A 23,604-nucleotide genomic window follows, 5' to 3' on the forward strand; every position below is an offset into this window, starting at 1 on the left:
GCAGGTGGGCTCCCAACCACTGCGCGACCAGGGAAGCCCCAGAGTGCCCTTTTAGGTCAGCTGTTGAGGTCAGTTCTGCTGCTCGGAGGAGCCACCCAGCACTCCAGGCTAAACGCTGCAAAGCAACAGATATATCAGATCTATTTTTATTCTCTCTTTTATATACTTTATTTTCATCTCGTTACTCCATGGTTTTTTTATCCTTTCATTCTTCCTTCTGTGGGTTCCTGTTTTGTTTTTGTTTTAATTTTACAATTTTATTTATTTTTTTATACTGCAGGTTCTTATTAGTCATCAGTTTTATACACATCAGTGTATACATGTCAATCCCAATCTCCCAGTTCATCACACCCCACCCACCCCCCTCCCGCCACTTCCCCTGCTTGGTGTCCATACGTTTGTTCTCTACATCTGTGTCTCTATTTCTGCCCTGCAAACCGGTTTGTGGGTTCCTGTTTTTAAACTCCATTCTCTACAGCTCTAGGCTCCTTTTCGGACTTTTAAATTTTGTTTTCTTTAAGAGTGTTGTAAAAACGAGCACTTTTGCTGTTTTTGTTTTTGTTTTTCTTTGTTCACGTAGTCTGTTCTGGAAACCAGGACTTTATGTTGGCCTGGATTTCTCAGGTCTCTAATCAACTCTGTGGAAAGTGGAATAGCTTGACAACAGGCATAATAATAATAATTAAAAGTAACAGTAAGCACAGAACTAAGAAATGAGATTCAAAAATAAGAAGGAAAGTGACATAGGCTTTCGTCTGAAAATATCTATTCTGGCCAACGGAGAAGCACCCTTACAAATCAGTTAATTACATCTCTTTATGTAGAGAAAAACAAAACCATAGGGAAATTCTACCTTCAAGTGTAAAGTTTGCTTTGTGTACTACCTTCTGGTGAAATTCCCAAACCTTTGAAAACCCAAGATGAAAACAATGGCTGCCTCTAGAAAGACTTCCAAGGATACTTTTAAAACAGAGTAGGTTTGTTTTTCTGGTACAACGACTTCAGAGAAGTTCTCACTTAAATCCATGCATGGTCATTTTATATCTCCCATTTATGCACGCTTGTTTGCTGAACTTAAGTCTAGTGAACGAGTTATTTTAAAAAATACTTTTTGAAATTACCCCCACCCTAAACAGCAGGACTGCTGTGTGTATACTAAGCCTCTGGAAAGGCACAAGTCAGGTATTGGGTGTAGGCACAGGACAAACCGCATGGTCTGCCTTGGCAGCCCTGTCCTCACCTGCAGGCTGCCCACACACACACTGTCTTCCAAACGGTGCTCCTCTGATGCCAGATGGCTGACTGAGCTACTGTGGGAGGGAGCCTATGGGAGGGGAGGGAGGAGGGGATGTGGATAAAAATTTTATAAACTAAACTTCAAGCTGAAAACTTGATTTACTCTTTCAGCCCAATTCACATTGGAAGTCCCATCTTTTCTTAAAAATCCTGGACACTGAAGAGTTAAAAGGGTATGGAAGCTGGTATAGCCTGGGGCTGTCATCCAAGGCCAGCAGCAGGAAGGGTTTGGCTCTGGCTAGGCTACAGACAGGCCATCTGGATGCAGGGAAGGCCTAGAATGCCAGAAGCAGCTTTTCTTTTTTGGTGTTCGGCTTCATTAAGTTCAGCCTGGGGAGAGTCTCTTTGGTTTAAGACCCAAACTGAGAGTTTTCTTTGAACAGGGATTTGATATTTTGAATTTTATATAAAACAAACACACACTACATATACTTTTTCAGCAAAGAAGGTCATGAAAAGCAATGTCCTCGATTAAACATATTTTAAAAAGGATGTAGACCAGATTCACTAGACTTATAAATACATAGAAGCTATGTGTAGTCTTTAAATAACTTTGCTAGGAATAGATAAATCTGGGTAGGTTATCTGAGGAAAAAAAAATTCTATTTTTTATATAGTACCGCTCTGTGACTCTTATGAAGAATTCTTTCATTGTTTTTTCTATAGTTCACTTGGAAAAGCAGTTTCACCACACTGAAATTGCTTTTCGGTCTTTAAAATTATTTTCTTTCTTCATTTTTATTTTCTATTTAATTATATAACATTTGGCATAACGTTAACATGGGCCAATTGTAATTCCTTTCACAGGAAATTTTTCTTTATTAAAATTGAGAAAAACAAAACTCTGCAGGGAAATTATAGCAACTTCCTACTCTATATCACTCATGAACATACACTCTGTTTGGAAACCACCCTCTTTAAGAGATATGATCTATTCTTCCCTAGCTATAGCAGTCTGTGGTGGATTTGTATGTGTTACTCTTAACAATGAAAGGAAAAGGTGAATGTAAATTCACTTGGACAAAACAAAGCAGGAAAGAGAATATTATCCTTAAGAGAATTCTTACCTTAAGGAAAAGAAAATGCACGTATCTTTCTGGGTGGGGAAGGTGAAGGGGGGAAGGGATGGGTGGGGATTTTTTCTCTCCAAGGCATTAATTGCCACCTAGCAGCAGAGGAGGGAATTGCGCACATAACTTTGGACTTCAACTCTAGAAAATATTGGTGTTAAAGGGCACATTACTTTTATTATGATCTAAGGAATTACTAGCCTACTGGTAGACTAGGGATTGACTTTTTTTCTCTCTTGTAGAGAGGAAAGAAAAAGAACTATAACAAGTGAAAAATTTTGCCTTATTTATAAGAATGCTCTTTCCACCCTAAAATGTCTCTATTCTTTTGTTTCTCAATGGTTACCCTTGCCACCTCAGCAACAGGCCAAAGGAAAAGAAATTCTGAAGCCACTCTGACACCAAAAAAAGGCTTGCTTTGGCCCATTTGCCTGTTTTTAATATAGAAAGTAGTTTTCCAAACAATCTCAGAGTTATTTCTATGAAAATTAGATCAGAATATATTTTATTTTGTTAGGGCAATAAGACGCCATCTATTTTGAAAATTAAAAGACTTTTTTAGATAAAGGATGAAATAATTTCCAGATCAAATGATTATTCAAATGTGTTAAAGAAGGGCGTCCTTATTTCAAACTTCACCAACCATGTTTTTATTTTTGTAGCAGTCAGCCATACTGAATGCCAAAACTTTAAAGGAGAGTCTCTATAATTGTGTTTCACAGATCTTGGCAGCTAAATAAAAGTACCTAAAATTTTTCAAAAGAGATTAATGCAAAATTAAACAGTTAAGAGGACTTCAAAAGCTAACAAGTTGAAAAGCCTCTTGGCTTTACTCTTGGCTAAAAGTGTATCTTATTTAAGGTATTAGATATGGGGGGAGGGAGTGGTTCACTGTATACTTCCAATTTGTCACTTTTTATCCAAATAAATAGCAGGCATTGCCACTATATTGATTATATGAGCATATTATCACTGAGGAAGTCAGCAACATTTTGGAAGACAAATGCTGGTTTTAAAAGTAATAATAATAGTAGGTAATATTTACTGACTATTTACCATGTGCCAGGCAGCGTGCTAAGCACTTTAAATGAGAAATTCACTTATCACAATAATCATAAAAGATACTGGTCAATATGATCTCAATTTTACAGGTTTAAGCAACAAGAACAAGAGCAACAACAAAACAAAGGTTCCGAAAGGTGAAATAAGTCATCGAAAGTCTCAGAGCTTGTAAGTAGCTAGGCTTAAATACAAACCCAGTTCTGTCACAAAAGTGGAATGCCCCAGCTTTCAGTTCTTGGAATTCTCTCCTATCTACTCTCAGTCCAATCTCATGGCTCTGAATAAATCTTCTATGATGACGAACCTCAATTTTGGATCTCCATCCTGGACCTCTCCAATAAACTCCAACTCATATGCCAACTTACTACTCCGTATCTCCATTAGAATGTCTAAGAGACATCCCAAACTTGAAACATACAAAACCATATCCATCATCTTTCCCGCCAAACATACTCCTCCCATTTCTCCTTTGTCACATTTCATTGCAACTTTTTTCTTCCATTTGCTCAGGCCAAACACGTTAGCCATTTTGAAATTTCTCTTTGTCTTACATGTCACATCCAATCCATTAACAAAGCACTGTTGGCTCTATCTTCAAAATATACCCAGAATCCAACTACTTCCTACAATCTCACCATTACAACTCTGGTCCAAGCCATTGTCATCTCTCACTTAGATTACTGTAGGCTTGATCTTGTTAACCTCCTTGGCCCCCTATAGTTTGTTCTCAACACAGTGTCAGGATAATCTTTTATAAAGTCAGTCCTGAAATGTCTCTGTTCAAAACCCTCTAGTAGCTTTCTATCTCACTCAGAGTCAAAGTCCTTATTGTGGCCTAAAGGCCCTATATTATCTGCAGCCCCCAAACCACTTCCTCTCTGATTTCATCCCGTACCACTCTTCCTCAGGAATTTTTGTCTGTTTTGTTTACTGAGGTATTCTCAGCATCTTAGTAATAATGCTTGGCATATAGTAAGGTAATCAACAAATATTTGTTGAATTAAAGAGAAATATCTGACTCGAAAACCTTTCCTTTTCATCATTCCCTTCTATGAATATATTGGTGGCTTTGTGAGTTGAAGGTGATTGGCTGGATTATTCGCAGTGGCTCTTGTATCAGAGCCCTACTTGTAGACGGATAGAAGAAATATTTTGATCCCTTGGGGTTTTAATGGCTTTAGGCTCCTTTAAGCATGATTTAAAGATTTGGCTCAGGGTACATCCTGATTCTTAACCAGCAGTTGCAAAATTGATCAGTAAGGGTATTCTGCAGAAAGAATAGGCCAGAAAAGTGGCACTACTCTGTTTAAAGACCATTGTTAGTCACTTCAGGATTTTTTAGAATTAAATAAAAATAAATTCAAATAAGAGCCAAGTTGAAACTTTCCTATGCACATGTAACATTTATCGTTACTCAACTATCTAGATGACATTCTGTAATAATTTCTTAATTTCTGGAAAAAAAAAGCATTTCTCAACAACTCAAGTATGCCAATGGCTTTTGTACAGGCCTGTCTTTTGGTCACACACACTGAGAAGGAAAATTATCTTATATACTTTAGATAGAATTCTAAAGTATTAATCTTCCAAATTATGTCTATTAATTTCAGTATGCTCTATCCCAAGCTTTAGCTCTTACCCAAAGAGAATCTTAGCTTCTGAGTATCTATTTTAAAAAAAAAAAAAAAAGGTTGTAGTGGATACAGATAAGGCTACCTTTAGAGTGAGCTATCTAAAGGCTTTCAAATGTTGGTTAAATAAATTATGATACATTCTTATGATGGAATACCTTATGGTTATACAGACATTTAAAAGCATGTGACATGAAGAAATGTTTGTGGTGTAATGTTTAAATTAAAAAGCAGGTTAAAAATAAGCATATATAATTGGATACAAATTTTTGTGGCAGTTTATTTTGTTGAGATATTAATTCTATGTTTTCTCCTATCTCCCTGCTTCTTGACCCCATTCAAGCAGGTATCCAGACCTCAGATTCCTCTAAGGCAAAAAGCAAAAGCTGCATGGAGACAAATATAGGCTCTCCCTATATTGTGAAATGAGAAGGGGAAAAAAAGAAAGGAATGCCTTTGAGGATGACGTGGAAGAGAGATTCCTCAGGATTTAGGAGATGGAAGCCCATAAGTTGAGTGAACATCTAAGACTCCTGTCTTGCTCTGTGACAAAACCTCAGAAAGGAAGGCTGCACCTGGGTGCAGGGGGTGCCAAATTCACTCACTTGATTCCGGATTCTTGAGTTCTCAGGGTGGTAAGAAATATTGGAGTCCTCAGACCTGAAGGGAAGATGGCACAAAAGGGAATCTCAGCAGTAAATCAATGTGGACAGACGACCAAATAATTTGAGGTAATTCCAGGTATTTCCACAATGATTAAGGCCCTAGAAACTTTGTACAATCCTGGATAGAGAGGAAATGCTCAATAATAACTGAGATTGACTTTCTCACCAACATGGCAGGATGGGAACTCAGGGTTAGATTCATGTTGATCTAAAGAAATGCAATATTTCTTTCTATGGAATGAGTCACACCCCACAATATGCATATGCACACAAAGACAATGTACTATATATTATAAATATTGGAAAATGTATTATCAGGATAATTTTCCTCCCTTCTTTGATAGATATTATTGTAGGGGGAAAATGACTAAATTTCTAATAGTAATTTTCTCTACCTAGTGGATTATATGGGATTATTTTTCATACTGTCTGCATTTGAAAAAAATTAAATGTATATTCCTCTTATAATTGGAAAAATATAAAACCAACTGTAAGCTGACTTCTTTCCTATATATTTGAACAGGCAGAAACAGGAAAGGGCATATATCATTTTAGGTTCTATTTTCCAGCTATTTCAGAGCCACCAATATTAACGTGCTTAGAAGTATAATATAAACTAAACTTCAAGAAAAGATAACAGATTTTTCTCACATTAAAAAAACTGGTGTATACCTCCTGCACCCTGTAAAAACTGAAAATATTTTTGTATCTGTCAGGGTCCCAGCAAGAAACAGATGGCACACTCAAAAGGGGCAACTGAAGAGAATATAATCAGAATGTGAGGAGGGAAACAGCAAGAGATGATGCAGTGTATTTATTACCCCAACCTGGCCAATGTGGAGGGAGAGATGGTAATAAATACACTAATCTCTGTCTCCTACTGCCTTTTGATCTCCTGCTAGTGCTCTCCATCAGCTGAGCTCAACCAGAAGCCAGAGGGGAAGGGAACTTGCTGATGTAACCTCTAAAGGGTGACGCAGATCTATAGGGGCAGCAGAGAATATCTGGCACAGTGACATTAAAGTACAAGTAAACCTGTCATTTTGTTATAAATATTTCCAATTTTAAAGGTTTCTACTAGAAGAGTACTATAAACAGAGTTTTGTACTTTAATCTTTGAATTGGAATATCTGCAATATATTTGGAATTATTACTACTGCTAAAGTACTCTTACTCATCCACGAATTCTAAACTTTATTGAGTACCTAGCTTGTATGATACATTAGATATATATATTATACAAACAAATATAGCACAGTCCCTGTCCTCCAGGGGCTTGATTTACTAGATGGAGACAAACTGTAAATAAATAAGTACTATTGTTATATGTGTGTAGCAGGATGTTAAAATGGGACTTTCTGTCTCAGTTTTGGCTGAGGCTCTAAGGAGAGTAAAGTGCCAACTATTCCCACATTCCACAGTAAAGTGGAAGACCACCAAAATTAGAAATTAAAAAACAGAGGGGGACTGCTTTTGCCACTGTTAACTGTCTACCCATTTCCTCACTTCATGCCTAGGGAGAGAGGCTTTAATGGAAGTTAGATATAGGACCCCTAAGCTGGGCGTCACGGTGGTGGATTAGTGTCTGGCTTATATCTGAAGAACTCATTCATTCAATACTTATAGAGCACTTATTAAGTATAGACACTATTCTAGGCACAGGTGACTACAGAGGTGAACTAAATAGACGAAAATCCTCTGCCTTCATAGAGCTAACATTCTAGTGGAATCTAGGCAGCAAGAAATTTTGGTTGGCTAACTGTGAAGATGAGTTTTCAATTTTGTCAAAGTCTATACTCCCATAGATGTGAGGCAAAGCCATTCCGTGGGTGTTTCTTTCGGTCAGATATGGGCTATCGGCGAGGATCAAGTGGAAGTGTGAGGAGACCTCCACAGTAAGAAGCTGGAGGTGTATACAACAGATGCTAGTAACTGACACTGAACTTTAGACGAGATGACATATATTTACCCAAGTGCAAGTGAGGGACTGTTTACGTTTGCTCACTGGGGATGGAAGTGTTTCCAAAGAATGCATAAAGTAACGAGTCAAGTGTAAACACCTGCTGATCTCAGAGAGCATCAACAGAACTGTACTAGCCACGTTAAGAACTCTCTTGCCCTTTCCTCTATTTCATCTGGGGAGAAGTAAGGCCACCGAGTTGGTGGTGGTGGGAGGGGGCATGAAGAGAGATTTTAGGCTGGGACATAGAGAAGAAGTCAACCATTCTCCTTTCACCATGGCAGGCTCAAGCTGGTTAGAGGAGGGAAAGGGCTTTGCTATTATCTGCCAGTTATTATTATGCTGGACTTATTAACTACTGATCTGAGGCTATTGAATTGCCTAGTTAACTTTTTTTTTACTTGAATGTCAGAAGAGTCATGATATTTGTGCCATATTTCATTCACAGAGCAGGGAAGAAATAACTCCACAGGATGTGTTTTAACATGTGGTGGGAAAGTTTTGTTCAATTGCACCCTACATATCTCATTTGGCAGGGAGCTCCTACAAATCAATGAGAAAATGATTAACAAAATAATAAATTGAGAAAAGGAATGAAATGGCAATTCACAAAAGTAACATAAACAGCCAAGAAATATATGAAAAGATTTTTTTTACTAGTAATCAAAAAATATAACTAAAATTACAGCAAGAGTTTTTTTGGGTTTTTTTTCTGCCTATCAACTTGAGGAAGGTAAAAAGTTCGTACACTATCCAGTATTGGTGAAGGTATAAAGAAAGTGGACTCTCAGGCACTCTAGAAAATATACTGATATAGCTTCTCTTTTTTTTTTTTTGCTATTTAGCCGTATTTATCATGATTGAAAATGTGGGTTCCCTTTGGACCTGCAATTCTATTTCCATGAATTCATCATAAGGAAGTAATCAGGAAAGTACACAAAATGTGTGCATGTACAAGAATATTCATTATAGTTTTGTTCTTTTTGTTTTTTTTTTTTTGCAGTACGCAGGCCTCTCACTGTTGTGGTCTCTCCCGTTGCGGAGCACAGGCTCCGGACGCGCAGGCTCGGCGCCCATGGCTCCAGCCGCTCCGCGGCATGTGGGATCTTCCCGGACCGGGGCACGAACCTGCGTCCCCTGCATCGGCAGGCGGACTCTCAACCAGTGTGCCACCAGGGAAGCCCTACAGTATTTTTATAATAGCAAAAACTTAGAAATAATCTAATTGCCCACCCATAGTTAAGTAAATTATTTTATTTCCACACAGCTGAATACTACACAACTATTTTAAATAATATAGATTACTTATGGACATGTAAAGATGGCCACAACTTTTTATGTCTAGTATAAAACAGTTTAATATGATTTTACTTTTAAAACAGATATATTTATTATATATATGTGTGAGGCACATAAATATATAGAGATATGTAGAAAAGAACTATCAAAATGTTTATCTGCTATATAATCATTTTAAATGATCATTTATTTAATCATTCATTTAACACTATTTATTAAGCTCTTAATATGTGCTAGGCATTATGCTAGGTGCTGTGAAAACAAAAGAAAACAATCTGTTAATTCAATCTGCTAAACTAATAGTGATTTTGAAAAATGACAACAAGCAGTACTGGTGAGTTTAAGAAGGGGAGCACTCTCATATACTACTGTTGAGAATATATGTTGGTAAAACATTTCTGGAGAGCAATTTAGCACTTTTTATGAAAGACTTAGAAATACCCATTTCATTTGACCCTACAATTCCATTTTCAGGAATTTATTCTAAAGGAGTATAAATGTACACACAAAAAATATGTCAAGCAGCTCATAAATGAGTTGCTTGGGAGAGGGGTAACCTAAATATTAAACAATGGGGATTTGGATAAATAAAGTATCATATGTTCACAATGCAGAATACTAGGGAGTCACGTTTAACCTAGAAAATGTTTAACAGGAAAAAATGTCCAAAATATACAAGTGACAAGGTTTAAAAAGTAGAGTGTGGTACTAAACTGCTCGGAACTTGAGCAAATCACTTAAATGATCTCTTACTTCATCTGCAAAGCTTAGATACGTAAGGACCCTCTCAACTCTTACCTTTCCTGAGTCTAGGTACTCATCCTTTCTTCTTTATAAAGAAAATAAGTCATCATTGGCAGTCGGTAAATGTTAGGTTGGCAGCTTATTGCAGAGCTGTCCTCAACTATTTCATTTGGGGATTTACTAAAAGATTGCTCACAAAGGATAAAATACGTGTCTTGTAAGAAAATGTCCACCTTTTTCCTTAGTAGCCTAATCTTTCAGGCATCGTGCTTGATTCTGAGGGCACAGAAAGACATTAGTGCCCTCGAAGAGTTCAAAGTCTCTCGGGCGGAGGGAACCAGTAATGACGTTAAAGAGTGATAAATGACAACAAAGCCTTTAAAGATGAGTTCTCCAAGGAGTAGGGAAAAGGATTCCAAAGTAGAAAGAAAAACATGTCTACAAACAAGATACTCGAGGAAGAGTATGGTTCACACAGAGAAACGAACCATTATTTGTGGCCTTTCTTGCAGTCTCGTTCTTCTCACACTACACAACACCCCACATCTCTGTGGAAGCTGAAGGAGCGGTTGAGCCGCACACTCGCTCACCCGGAGTCTCAGGTGCATCTGGCCTGGTCGGTGAGAAACTGGCGGGCATCTGCAACACACAGGTAACTTCACTGAGGACCCAAGAAGGGCGACTTGGTAGTGGCCGCCTAGCAGCTCTTAGCTCCCGCGGGGACACCTGTCCCGGGGTTTCCCGCCTATCTCAGTTCCTCCTGCTTCCCAGGCCCCGCCCACTCCCGAGCTGGCTGAGAGCTTTGAGGGCGGGGGAGCGAGGGAAGCCTATCGACATCTCTGGAATAGACTGCTCTACCCTGCGCCACCGCCTTCAAAGTCCCGCAGACTTCTCTGTAGATCGCCTAGCGGAAGTTTAGGCAGCGCTGCTCGGTCAGCGGGTTTTCAGGAGGCCGAAGCCAGCCTCGCGCCGGAACCATGGTGAGTTGGAGTCCGAGCTCAGGCTGGGTTTGGGCAGAGGTCCGCTGGCTGGGGTTGGCGAGCCGCCTCGCCTGTCATCCTTAGAGCGGCCCGAGGCCACGGGCCGTGGGAACCTTAGCCGAGTGGAGGGTTCAGGCAGTGATTCAGCATCTCCGGCCTGGCCGGGAGAGGGGAGGTCGGTAGTTGGTGTGGCCTTTTTCCGGGGTTTGTTTCGCTTTCCACCGGGCCTTGAACAGAACCTCCTCGGACTACTAGACGAGTTCGCCCCTCAGTTTCCTTCAGTCGAGTAGATTCCGAGCGGTCCAGAGAGGCCCCTAGTGCTCTGTGTGGGAGAAAGGGAAAATGGGGACTTGAGATCTGCCTGTACTGCCAAGTGCGGACTTGACCCCAGGGTTTGGGTTCCTGGACCGCGTTCATTTTCCAGGTGGGTCCCTCTGTAATCTCTCCCTCAGAGCTCGATCAGAAAAGGCCCTTTTCAGTCACTTTGTCCAGTCACCTAGTTTTACAAATGAGTGAACCGAAGCTGATAGAAGTGATGGAATCAGGGTTACAATATAGGGCTCAGGGCTTGCAGACCTATGTCTGCCATTCCAGCCTTCAGCTTGCTCACCACCACGATTAGTCTCCCAAGTACTGTGCTGGTGGACTTGTTTTAATACCGTCCTTAAAGCAGTAATGGGTCTGTCGCTGTGGCTATTTGTGTCCGCTTCTAACTTCCTGGGGACATTGTGTTCATTCATTCAGTATGAATGTTTCAAAGGCACTGTTTTAAGCACAGTGAAGGTTCAAAGATAAATCAGACATGTCCCTAATCGTAATATAAAGTAGAAAGGGACGTGAAGATAAAGAACTGGTGGGAGTATGTTTTGGGATTTGGGGAGGAAAGATGGAGAAGACTTTAGGAGGTAGACATTTGAGCTAGTTTAGGGAAAAGTAATGCTTTTGACCATTTATTAAGGTCCGGTGTAAGGGAAGAGCATAAGCAAAGATAGGAAGGAAAGTGGACACATAGGAACTTTAGTAATTGACTGAACCTAAAGTGGGTGCTATGGACAGTGTTAGAATTGGAAGATAGGTTGGGAGGATAAGTCCCATCTAGATTTGCTCTCCCCTACCCAACTAGCTCCTTGTAAATGTAAAACTGGTTTGCAGCTGAGTACAGTAGTAATCTTCCAATGAGGTTGCAATAACAGTCTTTTGTTAATGTTAGATGAAAACAGATGGAAGAACATTTTTTAATGATAGATCTTGTTAAGATTTGGGATTTGTAATGTTCTCGTGTTAATAAGTCTTTTTTCATTTACTTTCAGTTTCGCAACCAGTATGACAATGATGTCACTGTTTGGAGCCCTCAGGTAAAATGTTTTATGCTATTTCTATGAAGTGGTTTTTGGTGGCTGCAATGTGTTTAGAAACTTATGGGATTGTGGGCAGTGAGAAAATGGAATATCACTTTAGACTTTTCTGAAACCTAAATGTATCATAAAAGTAAGTTTCCTAGTTTTTTGTTTGTTTGTTTGTTATTTATTTATTTTGGCTGAGCTGGGTCCTAGTTGCGGCATGCAGGATCTTTTTAGTCGTGGGATGCACACTCTTAGTTGCAGCACGCATGAAGCATCTAGTTCCCCGACCAGGGATCGAACCCGGGCCCCCTGCATTGGAGTTTTACCCACTGGACCATCAGGGAAGTCCCAAGTTTCCTAGTTTAACTATGTTCACCTGATTTTGGGGATCTCTAATTTTAAATATATAAGAGGGTCTTGTAAGATGACTCTAAGGTATGTTGGGGGTTTTTTTGTTTTAGGGCAGGATTCATCAAATTGAATATGCAATGGAAGCTGTCAAACAAGGTTCAGCCACAGTTGGTCTTAAATCAAAAACCCATGCAGTGTTGGTTGCGTTGAAGGTAAGTAAAGCAGTAAATATATCTTCTTCCTTTAGAAAACAACTGTCAAATGTAACTTTCACTGTATAGATAATAAAATTGTAAACTTGTTTTTCTGTCTTAAATAACGTCTCTATTTAGAGAGCACAGTCAGAACTTGCAGCTCATCAGAAAAAAATTCTCCATGTTGATAACCATATTGGTATCTCAATTGCGGGACTTACTGCTGATGCTAGATTGTTATGGTGAGTATGATCGTGGAAAACAAAAGAAACATCCCTTTGATTCATAATTGATTACATTTCTAGAAAAGATGCAGATATTTTAAGAAGTTGTCTGCCAGAGTGCTTATAAGTTAAGATCATGAATACCTTAATGGATTTGGAGTCAGTTACTAAGTATTCCATTTCTTGATCACTGCAGTATTAATAGAATTAATCATATTAATATTAACGCTTTTGAGAAGTCATTGAATAATGTCTTACTTGATAACTCAGTATATATTGTTTGATATCAGGTCTGAGAAGAGCTTGACACTTTTTTCAGGTTTCTAAGGATCAGCTGAACTACCCTTGCTTTCTTTAACACATCAGTATTCATTTGACATTTATTTTTTGCAAAGCTCAATACTGGGTACTGCAGGGTATACAAAAGTGAATCAGACATAAATCTCATCTTCTAGGAACTTAAAATCTAGTAGAATATCTGTAATACAAGGTAGAAAGTGGAGAGTAACTGGTATATTTCTGTGAGAGACCAGAGGAGATAAAGATTATTTCTAGTATTCTAGTATTCATTCATTCAGTATTCAGAGGTGGGGCTTTGGAATCACACAGTCTTTAGTCCCCACTTTTAGCACTTAGTCTGATATTGATCTAGTCACTTAAACTCTCAAATTTTTTTAGTGTTTTTTCTAAGGTTACTGATAAATAGCCTAACATGTAGAACACTTAACTCAGTGACTTTTGTTGTGTGTGTTGGGAGGTGGGAGGTAGTTAGCCAAAAGTAATCTCTTAAGTCTGTGATTTAATTAGGAAAGAAGGAATATAAACACTAAGGAAAATAATAATGTTTAAAAATTTTGGGGCTTCCCTGGTGGCGCAGTGGTTGAGAGTCCGCCTGCCGATGCAGGGGACATGGGTTCGTGCCCCGTTCCAGGAAGATCCCACATGCCGCGGAGCGGCTAGGACCGTGAGCCATGGCCGCTGGGCCTGCGCGTCCGGAGCCTGTGCTCCGCAACGGGAGAGGCCACAACAGTGAGAGGCCCGCATACTGCAAAAAAAAAAAAAAAAAAAAAAAATTTTAAGTTATCTGGCAAACCCCCCTGCTCTCTTAGGTCAGCAGTATAGTGACGGCATTATTAGTGATGGTTTCTTTTAGCTGTTGAAAATGTAATATATGTTGTGCCGTCAAACATTTTATTTAACCCAATCTGTCCAAAATATTGTCGTGTCACAGGTAATCAGTATAAAAACTTTATTAATGAGATGTTTTACGTTGTTTTTTTGTACTAAGTCTTTGAAATTTCATGTATATTTTGTACTTATGGTACATCTCAATTCAGACTAGCCACTTTTTCAGTGCTCACTAGTCACATGTGATTAGTACCTGCCATATCGGGTTTTAGACAGCCCTGGGAAATGGACTTAAATGAAAGTAGAGAACAAGTAGCTTGGTTCCTGCAGCCAACATTTGATCATCAGATGTGACATACACATAAACTAGACAAAGCAGCATGAAAGAAAAGTACATATCCATTTCTTGTTTATTCTCTTGGCTTTAATAGTTAGGCATGAATTTCCTTTTCCCCTGTGTTATACTTGCTTGAATCTTGTCAGGTTTAAGAGTGAGACTCAACAGTCTAGTGTCTGGTATCTCCTCTAGAGTGCTGCTTATGGATAGAAGTAACGTTGGCAGGACATGTTAACAGTGCCATACTATGGATTCTATTTCTTGTATTTGTTCTATTGGGAAAATTTTCATTAGCTTTCAAGAAAAAAGCACTGTCTTGTTGACAGTGGGAAGGGTAAGAGAAGAGACATTGCTCTTTTTCTCTTGCTCAGCCTTTTCTTCTCTATTCTATAAAGTGCTCTGAGACAAAGGTTATCTAGAACTAAGGAACATTTTAGTCATAAACATAGTAAGATTGTGAAAACTTTAAGGTTAGTCATTTAAAATTTAGAAGGAAGAGTTGGTATAAAAATGCATCCTTGTGGCCATGTCTTTGTGGTTCCCTTGTATGGATGTAATTCATGTAAATGTCTAGAAGAAAGCAAAAAGAAATGAAATTATTTAGAATAACTCTCTGTGATTTGAAATTACTAATTTTTCTTGTTTCTTTTTTAGTAATTTTATGCGCCAGGAGTGTTTGGATTCCAGATTTGTATTTGACAGACCTCTTCCTGTGTCTCGTCTTGTATCTCTAATTGGAAGCAGTATCCTTTTTATTTATGCATTTATTTTAGCATTTATGGATGTGGACTTTAAAGGGTTTTGATACTTTATCCTTATGTTACTTATTAGGAATATGATAATATATAACATGGGTAAGATTGTGAAAACTTTAAGGTTAGTCACTTTTCAATAGCGGAATGTTTAAAATTTTTAGAAGGAGAGTTGTAGGAAGTTTTACCATGGAAGAATGGGTCTAAATAAGAAATTGGGCTGCTCTTTTATCAGCCCTTATAGATAAGCAATTAATATTTTCCAGATACAGATAAGCCAAATTTCAGAAAAACTAAGCATCATTTTTAGAGGAGATTTAAAATTTTTTATTGGTGGTTCTAGATGTTCCCAAAAAATCCTTGCCCCTTATATCCAAAATGAATGAGATTCTTTACATCAGAGAAAGTCATTTTGGTAGCACTCACTTTGGATTTGGTGGATAGCCAAACATTTTTTTATAATAAGCCAAATAAATATTTCTCTTTTATTTTCTTCTTCTTGTGGTGGATTATGCAGCAGTTAAGAAACCAGAGTTCTTTGTTAATAATGTTTAATTTGAAAATAAAGATAGTACTTTATACCTTGTTAGAACAGGTTCTTTAACTAGTTTAAGAAACTCAGATACCAACACAAAGATATGGCCGGAGACCATATGGTGTTGGGCTGCTTATTGCTGGTTATGATGTAAGTTCGCAGAGTATTGTTATATTTTAATGATTTTTTAAAAACTGACTAGAAGTTTTCTAATTTTTAGCTCAATCAAAGTGAAGAATTATGTAGTGTATTTTTCTTCTCTTTGTAGGATATGGGCCCTCACATTTTCCAAACGTGTCCATCTGCTAACTATTTTGACTGCAGGGCTATGTCCATTGGAGCCCGTTCTCAGTCAGCTCGTACTTACTTGGAGAGACATATGTCAGAGTTTATGGAGTGTAAGTGATTTTTTTTTCTTGTCCCCTCCAGTCTTTATGTAGTGAATAAATATAGTATTCTAAATGAAGAAAAGTATCTGCTTTACAGAAAGAATATTAAAAAAGATTAAACCCATGAAGTGTATATTATTTCTGTCACACATACTAGCTTTTACTTTCTCTGGCTACCACAGTAATTTGAATCATCAGTAGAACTTTTTCAAAATATAAATATGTGTCCCTGACCTTGAAGATTCTTGATTCAGTTGGTCTGAAGTAAGTGTGCCCCAGCCAGAGTTGAGAGCTACTGTACTAGCTACCAGTTGTAAGTTCTGTTTACAACTTTTAGTTTTCTGAGATTCTTATTTTTAGCCACACAGACATTCTGCATTAAGTAGTCCATAAATAAATAAGAAGTCAGTGTAACTGTGGGAAAGAAAGGTAAAAGATGTAAGGTGTGGTGATAGGGCAGGTTTTTGAGTAGTTTGCTTATGCAAGGCTCTTGGATTTTAACACATGCTTTTTATGCATCTATTGGGGTAATCATCTGTTTTTTTTCCCCCTGTATTCTATTGTGATGTATTGCATTGCTTTTGAACATTAAACCAACTTTGCATTCCTGGGATAAATCCCTCTTGGTCATAGTGTATAATATAAATTTTATATATATATATATAATGTTTATTAAACATAAATGTTGCTGGATTCAGTTTGCTGGTATTTTGTTGAGGTTTTTTGTGTATATGTTCATAAGGGATATTAATCTGTAGTTTTACTTTCTTGTGGTATCCTTGTGTAATTTTGGCATCAGGGCCAAAACTACACAAGGATAGTTGTACTGGCCACATACAAGGAGTTGGAGGCTCCTTTTATAAAGAGCAAATACAGTGGTGAGCATTCCACAGAATACATTATATGAAACTTTGAGCTGTATCATTTGTGAATCAGGATTTTGATTTAACATATAGCATAAGAAAAGGGTAAATTCAGTAACAAAAATCAATTATCCTCTCATTAAATAAAATAATAGCAATCTAATAATAGATTATTAAAAGATTATATGGCCAAACTTTAGACTTTTGGGTTTTTGTATTATGATGTATTTAGTATGTGACAAAAACCATGATTTCAGACTATAGGGCTGACAAATAAAAGAAGCCTAGCATGAAAATGGAATTAAGAAATAATTGTTAATCTATTATATTTTAGGCAATTTGAATGAACTGGTTAAGCATGGTCTGCGTGCCTTACGGGAGACACTTCCTGCAGAACAGGACCTAACTACAAAGGTAAATATCACATTTCCCAATTGTAGATACTAACATTACGGTTTAATCATTTATCACATAAATGTAAGTAATAGAGAAGTTTGTGTACTTACAGTTCTTCAATTTGCGAGTTGGTTGCCTTGGCTCATTCTCTCACTTTAAGATGTTCACTAAAAGGGACTGATTTTGAAATGATTTTTAAACATTTCTTTTTGGTATAAAGCAATAAAAGCAGTATGTCTGAGGTACAATATTCTTCATTTCTTCAAGAAGTAGGAATATCATCATATTTTTAATTCAGTGAACAAATATGTACATTGAGCACTTACCACATGTAGGCAGTAGGTGTTGAGAATATATAGTAAACATAACAAACATCTTGGCATTTTGGGGACATACATCCAAGTGGGGGAAGAGAGACAGTATACCCACAAGTAAATTATATAGGATATTAGAAGGTGATAAATGCTATAGAAAAAATAAAACAGGTTAAGGGGAGTAAGAGTGACCAATAGGGTGTAAGAAGGAGGTGTGGTGGGTATAATTTAAAATAGAGTGGTCAGGGATGGCCTCACTGAGAAAGTGAAATTTGAGGGAAAGATCTAAAGGAGGTGAGTGAGTGAGCTATGCAGATGTCTAGATCAGTATTCTTCCAGGGAGTATAATTACAAAGGCCTTGAGTCCAGAATGTCCCTAGTGTTCGAAGCAAGGAGGCCGGTAGTGTCAGAGTCAGTGATCAAGAGGAAGAGAAGGAATGAAGTCAGAGAGGTAATGGAGGCCAGATTGCGTATGTCCTATAAACCATTGTAGATGCTTTGGATTTTACTCCCAGTGGGCTGTTAAGAGTTTGAACAGAGGAATACCATGGCTTGATTTAGGTTTTAAAAGAGTCACTCTGGTTGCCGTTCTGAGAACAGATTGTAGTGGGGACATGGGTGGAAATAGTTTCAAGGTTGTTATAGTAATTCAGGTGAGAGATTGTGGTGGATTAGAGCAGAGTCATAAGAGTTGGAGATGATGAGAAGTAGTTCAGTTTTGCTTATGTTTTGAAATTAGAACCAAAAAGGTTTGCTAACAAATTGGTTGTGGGGTGTGAGCTTAAAAAAATAAATCAGGGGCTTCCCTGGTGGCGCAGTGGTTGAGAGTCCGCCTGCCAACGCAGGGGACGCAGGTTCATGCCCCGGTCCGGGAAGATCCCCCATGCCGCGGAGCGGCTGGGCCTGTGAGCCATGGCTGCTGAGCCTGCGCGTCCGGAGCCTGTGCTCTGCAGTGGGAGAGACCACAGCAGTGAGAGGCCTGCATACCGCAAAAAAAATAAATCAGGTTTTTGGCCCGATGAGAGGAAGGAGAGATTTATGATTTACTGAGATGGATAAGACAGTTAGAGAACAGGTTTTGGGGTAAGGTTGTGGAGGAAGATCAGGCGGTTAATTTAGGACTTAACAGGATTTGAAATGCCTCTTGTTTGTCCATTTGGTGATAAAGAATAAACAGATATCAGATGTTCACCCCCTAGAGTTTGGTGGAGAATGGTCTATCCTAGAGTTACAAATGTTGGAGTCTTTGTGTAGAAATGGCATTTAGAGACTGGCCTGGATTAGATTTCTAAAAGAATCGAATAGTTAGACAAGAGGTTTGAAGACTTGGTTAAGGGCACTCTACCCTTTAGAGGTTGGGAGGTGAGTAGGAATCAGCAAAAAGGACTGAGAAAGGTGACGAAGAAGGTCGGAGGAAAACTTGGAAAATGAGGCATCCTTAAAAGCAAATGAAGAAACTGCAGTCATCCCTTGGAATCTGGGGAGGGATTTGTTCCAGACCCCCGCCCTTGGATACAAAATCTGCGGATGCTCAAGTCGCTTATATAAAACAGCATAGTATTTGCATCTTAACCTACGCACATCCTCCTGTATACTTGAAATCATCTGTAGATTACTTACAATACCTAATACAATGTAAATGGCATGTAAATAGTTGTAATTGCAATGTAAACGCTATGTAAACAGTTGCCAGTGCATAGCAAATTCAAGTTTTGCTTTTCGGAGCTTTCTGGAATTTTTTTTTTCCCGAATATTTTTTGTTTTTCTTTTTTTTTTTTTTTCCTTTTTTTTGCGGTACACGGGCCTCTCACTGTTGTGGCCTCTCCCATTGTGGAGCACAGGCTCTGGATGCGCAGACTCAGCGGCCATGGCTCACGGGCCTAGCAGTTCCGCGGCATGTGGGATCTTCCTGGACCCCTGCATCGGCAGGCGGACTCTCAACCACTGCGCCACCAGAGAAGCCCCCCCTGAATATTTTTTTTTTTTTTTCGGTACGTGGGCCTCTCACTGTTGTGGCCTCTCCCGTCGCAGAGCACAGGCTCTGAACGCGCAGGCTCAGCGGCCATGGCTCCCGTGTCCAGCCACTCCGCAGCATGTGGGATCTTCCTGGACCCCTGCATCGGCAGGCGGACTCTCAACCACTGCGCCACCAGAGAAGCCCCCCCTGAATATTTTTGATCCATGGTTGGTTGAATCTGAGGATGCAGAACCCACAGATAGAGGGGCCGACTGTCTTTCAAAGAGAAGAGAGTGAAAAATTGCCAATAGACCATGGAAGATGTGGACTGAGAATTAACCATTAGATTAGCAGTGATGTCTCTGGGACTTGACTAGACAATCTTAATGGAACGGTGGGGTAGAAGCCTGATAGGAAAGGAGTCAGGAGAAAATAAGAGGAGAGAAATTGGAGACAGCTCTTTGGAAGAGATTTTCTGTTGTGGGTCCAGAGAAATAGGGTGGTGGCTGGAAGAGAATGTAGTGAAAAAAGGGTTTTTTGTTGTTTTGGTTTTTTAAGATAGGAGAGGTTACAGCAGGTTTGCTGCATGGGTATAAGAATAATCCAGTATCAAGAAAAACATTTATATAAGATAAAAATGAGAAAAACTGCTAGACCAATTACCTTGAATAGCACACAGGTGGAAAGGTAGGCCTTAGAGAGGAAATTGGGCTATTCATTCCCAGTAACAGGAAGGGAGAGAATCTAGGGACATAGATACAGGAAAGAGTGGATACTGTGGGAGCTTGTGAACATTCTCTTCTGATTGCTTCTGTTTTCTCAGTGAAATAGGAGCAAGGTTTTAAGCTGGAAGGAGAATGGAGAATATTAGAAAGAGTTGTCCAGGGAAGGGGAGATTGAATGATCTAGGGACCCGTATAATACAACAACCACTAAAGGCCTCCTTGAGGTTAATGATCATTAACTAAAGTGAGATCAGTCAGCATATTATAAAATCCATTTTGTTATAATGAATGGATAATTAATATTTAATATGTCTATGAAGACTTTATAGCCTGCATAATCTTTTTAAACACTTTTTTCTATTATGAAAATAATATTCTTTCAAAAAAATTAGGAAAGTACATTAAATTTTAAAAATTTGTTTAAAATACCTATAATGCCATCACTCCAAGATGACTGTCTTTTAAAATTTGGGTATACAGTTGACTGTTGACATTTACAACTTGGAAAAGGTTGCTCTGGCTTCCTGATTTCACATTTTTACTAAATCATAGAGAATGCCCTATATATCCTTAATACCTCAAGTTTTTGCTGAAATTTTAATCTTACGGGAGCTCTTTTGCACTGGTTCACTGAACACTTTAAGAATTGCTTTTTAATTTTTCCACGTAGAACATAGTTCCAATCCCCTAAATTCAACACTTTAGAACCCAAAATTTATTTCCCTAAGAACTATCATGTCTTAACTTACACATGAAACAAATTAGATTATTTCTTAGAAGTTAGGGTTACTTCCTAGCAAAGCGGTTTGTTCCCTCACACTGGTCTTTGCATTCCCATTATGAACAAAGTTGCAAATTTCTAGGTGACATAGACCTTTGGAATTATTCATGATTATCAAAAGTGAATATTAGGGACTTCCCTGGTGGTTCAGCAGTTAAGACTCCGTGCTCCCAATGCAGGGGGCCTGGGTTCAATCCCTGGTCAGGGAACTAAATCCCACATGTCGCAACTGAGACCTGGCGCAGCCAAATAAATAAATAATTTTTTAAAAAGTGAATATTAAATCTGTAAATTACAAAAGTTTACTAGTTTTCTTCTTCCTTTTTTCCCCAAGTATTTTTTAAGTCTCATTCAAGTGCTATATAAATTTTTACTCTGCTTTTTTCCATGCAACATTTTATCATAAGCGTTTTTCCAACCTAAATTCTCTTGAGTTTTAATTTTTACCTTTTTTTTTTCCCCTCAGAATGTTTCCATTGGAATTGTTGGTAAAGACTTGGAGTTTACGATTTATGATGATGATGATGTGTCTCCATTCCTGGAAGGTCTTGAAGAAAGACCACAGAGAAAGACACAGGTATATAACTAATTATAAGCAAGAGACTTCAGTTCTATTGTTCCTACCATGACTGTGTAAATCTACCACTTTTGTCTTTAATTATTGAGATAGGCTCATAATTCATGTGGCAGTGGGAAAACTAAGAACTGACTAAAGTAAAATACTGAGGGGTCAGTGATCTCCATAAAACACAAAAAGGGTGATTTGGTTACCTATTGCAGTTTCTCACTTCTGTGGGTTGATGGGCTCAGCTAGATAGTTCTTCTGCTCATCTCATTTGGGGTCTCTCAAATGTTCCAGTCAGTTGAGGGAGTGGGGCTGGAACATCCAAGATGGCTTTACTCACGTGTCTTCTTTACTCATACTTGCTAGGTATCTTAGAGGGACAGCTAGATGGCTGGGACCTCTGCTAGGATCGCTGGGCCTCTGTCCACGTAGTCTCAGGGCCTCTCCTTCACCAGAGTATCTCTAGCAGGGTAGCAGCTCAGAGGTTGCAAAAGTTCAAAAACTGAGAAGTGCAAGCTGCCAGGCATTCTTAAGGCTGAGGCCCAGGGCTGGCACAGCATCACTTCTGTACATTCTGTTGGTTAAAACAAGTCATAGGGCCAGCCAAGATCCTACCAGAGTGGGGACTGAGAGAAAATTCATTGGGGACCAGCTTGGGAAACTAAGTTGGCTCTTCACAAATATTGAGAAAAGGATCAAGAAGTATTGGTGAATCTCAGGTTAAATACTAGCCTTTTTTTGTTGAATGTTTAGAGTACACATTTGCTTTTGTAGATGCTTTTTTGATTGCTGTGTAGTTGAAAAAAAAAAACAGTCATGAATTTCTTCTACAGCATGAATTTTTTTTAACATGTTGGTATTTGGAGGAGCAAGATTTGCATTATTTAACTGCTATTGGTAAGAACCAGCACTGTTGGGAAGAGTGCAGTGGAGTACCATACAACTGCTTTGTTTGAAAATATTTTTGCTGTGTTCATCAGTGCTAAAGAGTAAAAGAATGTCTAAAATGTGCCAGTATTTTAAGGCTAGTAGTGATAATAAAAGGAAAGCCTTTATTCTTGATCAAGACAAATTACGATGAAACGCTGGAATTGTTCAGTGATGCTTAGGTTTTCAGAACTGTAAAATTGTATCTATTTTTTTAAAACCCTTTGTTCAGAAATTTTAATAGGACAGTGAACCAAAATTGAGTATCCAAAATGTCTGCTAACTCCTTTTCTCATAAATTTTTTTTATAACGCAATGTTTATGATTAAAAATATATATTGGTCAAGTGTTCTTTTTACATATTTTCTTTTTTCTTCCTCTCTTAAGCCTACTCAACCTGCTGATGAACCTGCAGAAAAGGCTGATGAACCAATGGAACATTAAATGATAAACCAGTCTATATATGTATTATCATACATGTAAGAATGCAGGAACACGTATTGATGACAATAACCTATACTTTGAACCAAAAGATGCAGAATGGTGGAATGGTATGTTTTAGGAATCAGTCCAGATGTGAGTTTTTTCCAAGCAACTTCACCAAAACCATATAATGGGGTGCATTTTCTTTAAGAGCGTCTCTATAATCATTTTCTAGAAAGTATAGTTATCTGAACTGACGTTTTTATATGAAGAACATATTGTCTTTGTGGTTTTAAAGACAACTGTGAAATAAAATTGTTTCACCTGCTGATGTATTGGTGTTTTGCTTTTTAAGCAGCTTCAACTCTAAATAGTAGTCTTGAGATTACAGCTGTGTCATCATCATGTGTGGTCACCATGTTTGCCAAATTAAATTGCCTTATTTTTAGTGACAGGAAAAATATTACCTCTTATCTATAACAGCCTTATACTAATGCCCCAGTGTATGGACTGGCTGCATGAGAATCCATGGAGATTTGGTCCAGAATACAAATTTTAGGGTTCAACCCTGGAGATTCTGATTAAAACCTAAGAAACTACCACTTTCTAACAATAGTAATAGGAAGTTTAACATAGGAACGATTTTTCTTTCCAACCAGCAGGTGGCAGTAGTGATATCTCTGGTCTGGTCTC

General features: G+C 38.4%; 1 protein-coding gene across 2 annotated transcripts; it reads left to right on the plus strand.

Annotated features, from left to right (window-relative positions):
- The first annotated feature begins 10,576 nt into the window (after window positions 1–10,576).
- On the plus strand, window positions 10,577–23,239 carry PSMA1 (proteasome 20S subunit alpha 1). 2 transcript variants are annotated; one of them, XM_024757083.1, is made up of 10 exons: window positions 10,577–10,707; window positions 12,018–12,062; window positions 12,512–12,613; window positions 12,734–12,837; window positions 14,939–15,027; window positions 15,651–15,721; window positions 15,840–15,969; window positions 17,158–17,237; window positions 21,463–21,573; window positions 22,876–23,239. In XM_024757083.1, exons 1-10 carry the CDS (start codon window positions 10,705–10,707, stop codon window positions 22,930–22,932), a joined length of 792 nt encoding a protein of 263 aa, XP_024612851.1. In that variant the 5' UTR covers window positions 10,577–10,704; the 3' UTR covers window positions 22,933–23,239. The 2 variants fall into 2 exon arrangements, with proteins under 2 accessions (XP_024612851.1, XP_024612852.1); XM_024757084.1 differs by lacking the exon at window positions 10,577–10,707 and adding an exon at window positions 10,954–11,131.
- The last annotated feature ends 365 nt before the right edge of the window (window positions 23,240–23,604 follow it).

Source organism: Neophocaena asiaeorientalis, unplaced genomic scaffold (assembly GCF_003031525.2).
Source record: "Neophocaena asiaeorientalis asiaeorientalis breed wild unplaced genomic scaffold, Neophocaena_asiaeorientalis_V1.1 scaffold504, whole genome shotgun sequence".
Classification (NCBI taxonomy): Eukaryota; Metazoa; Chordata; class Mammalia; order Artiodactyla; family Phocoenidae; genus Neophocaena; species Neophocaena asiaeorientalis.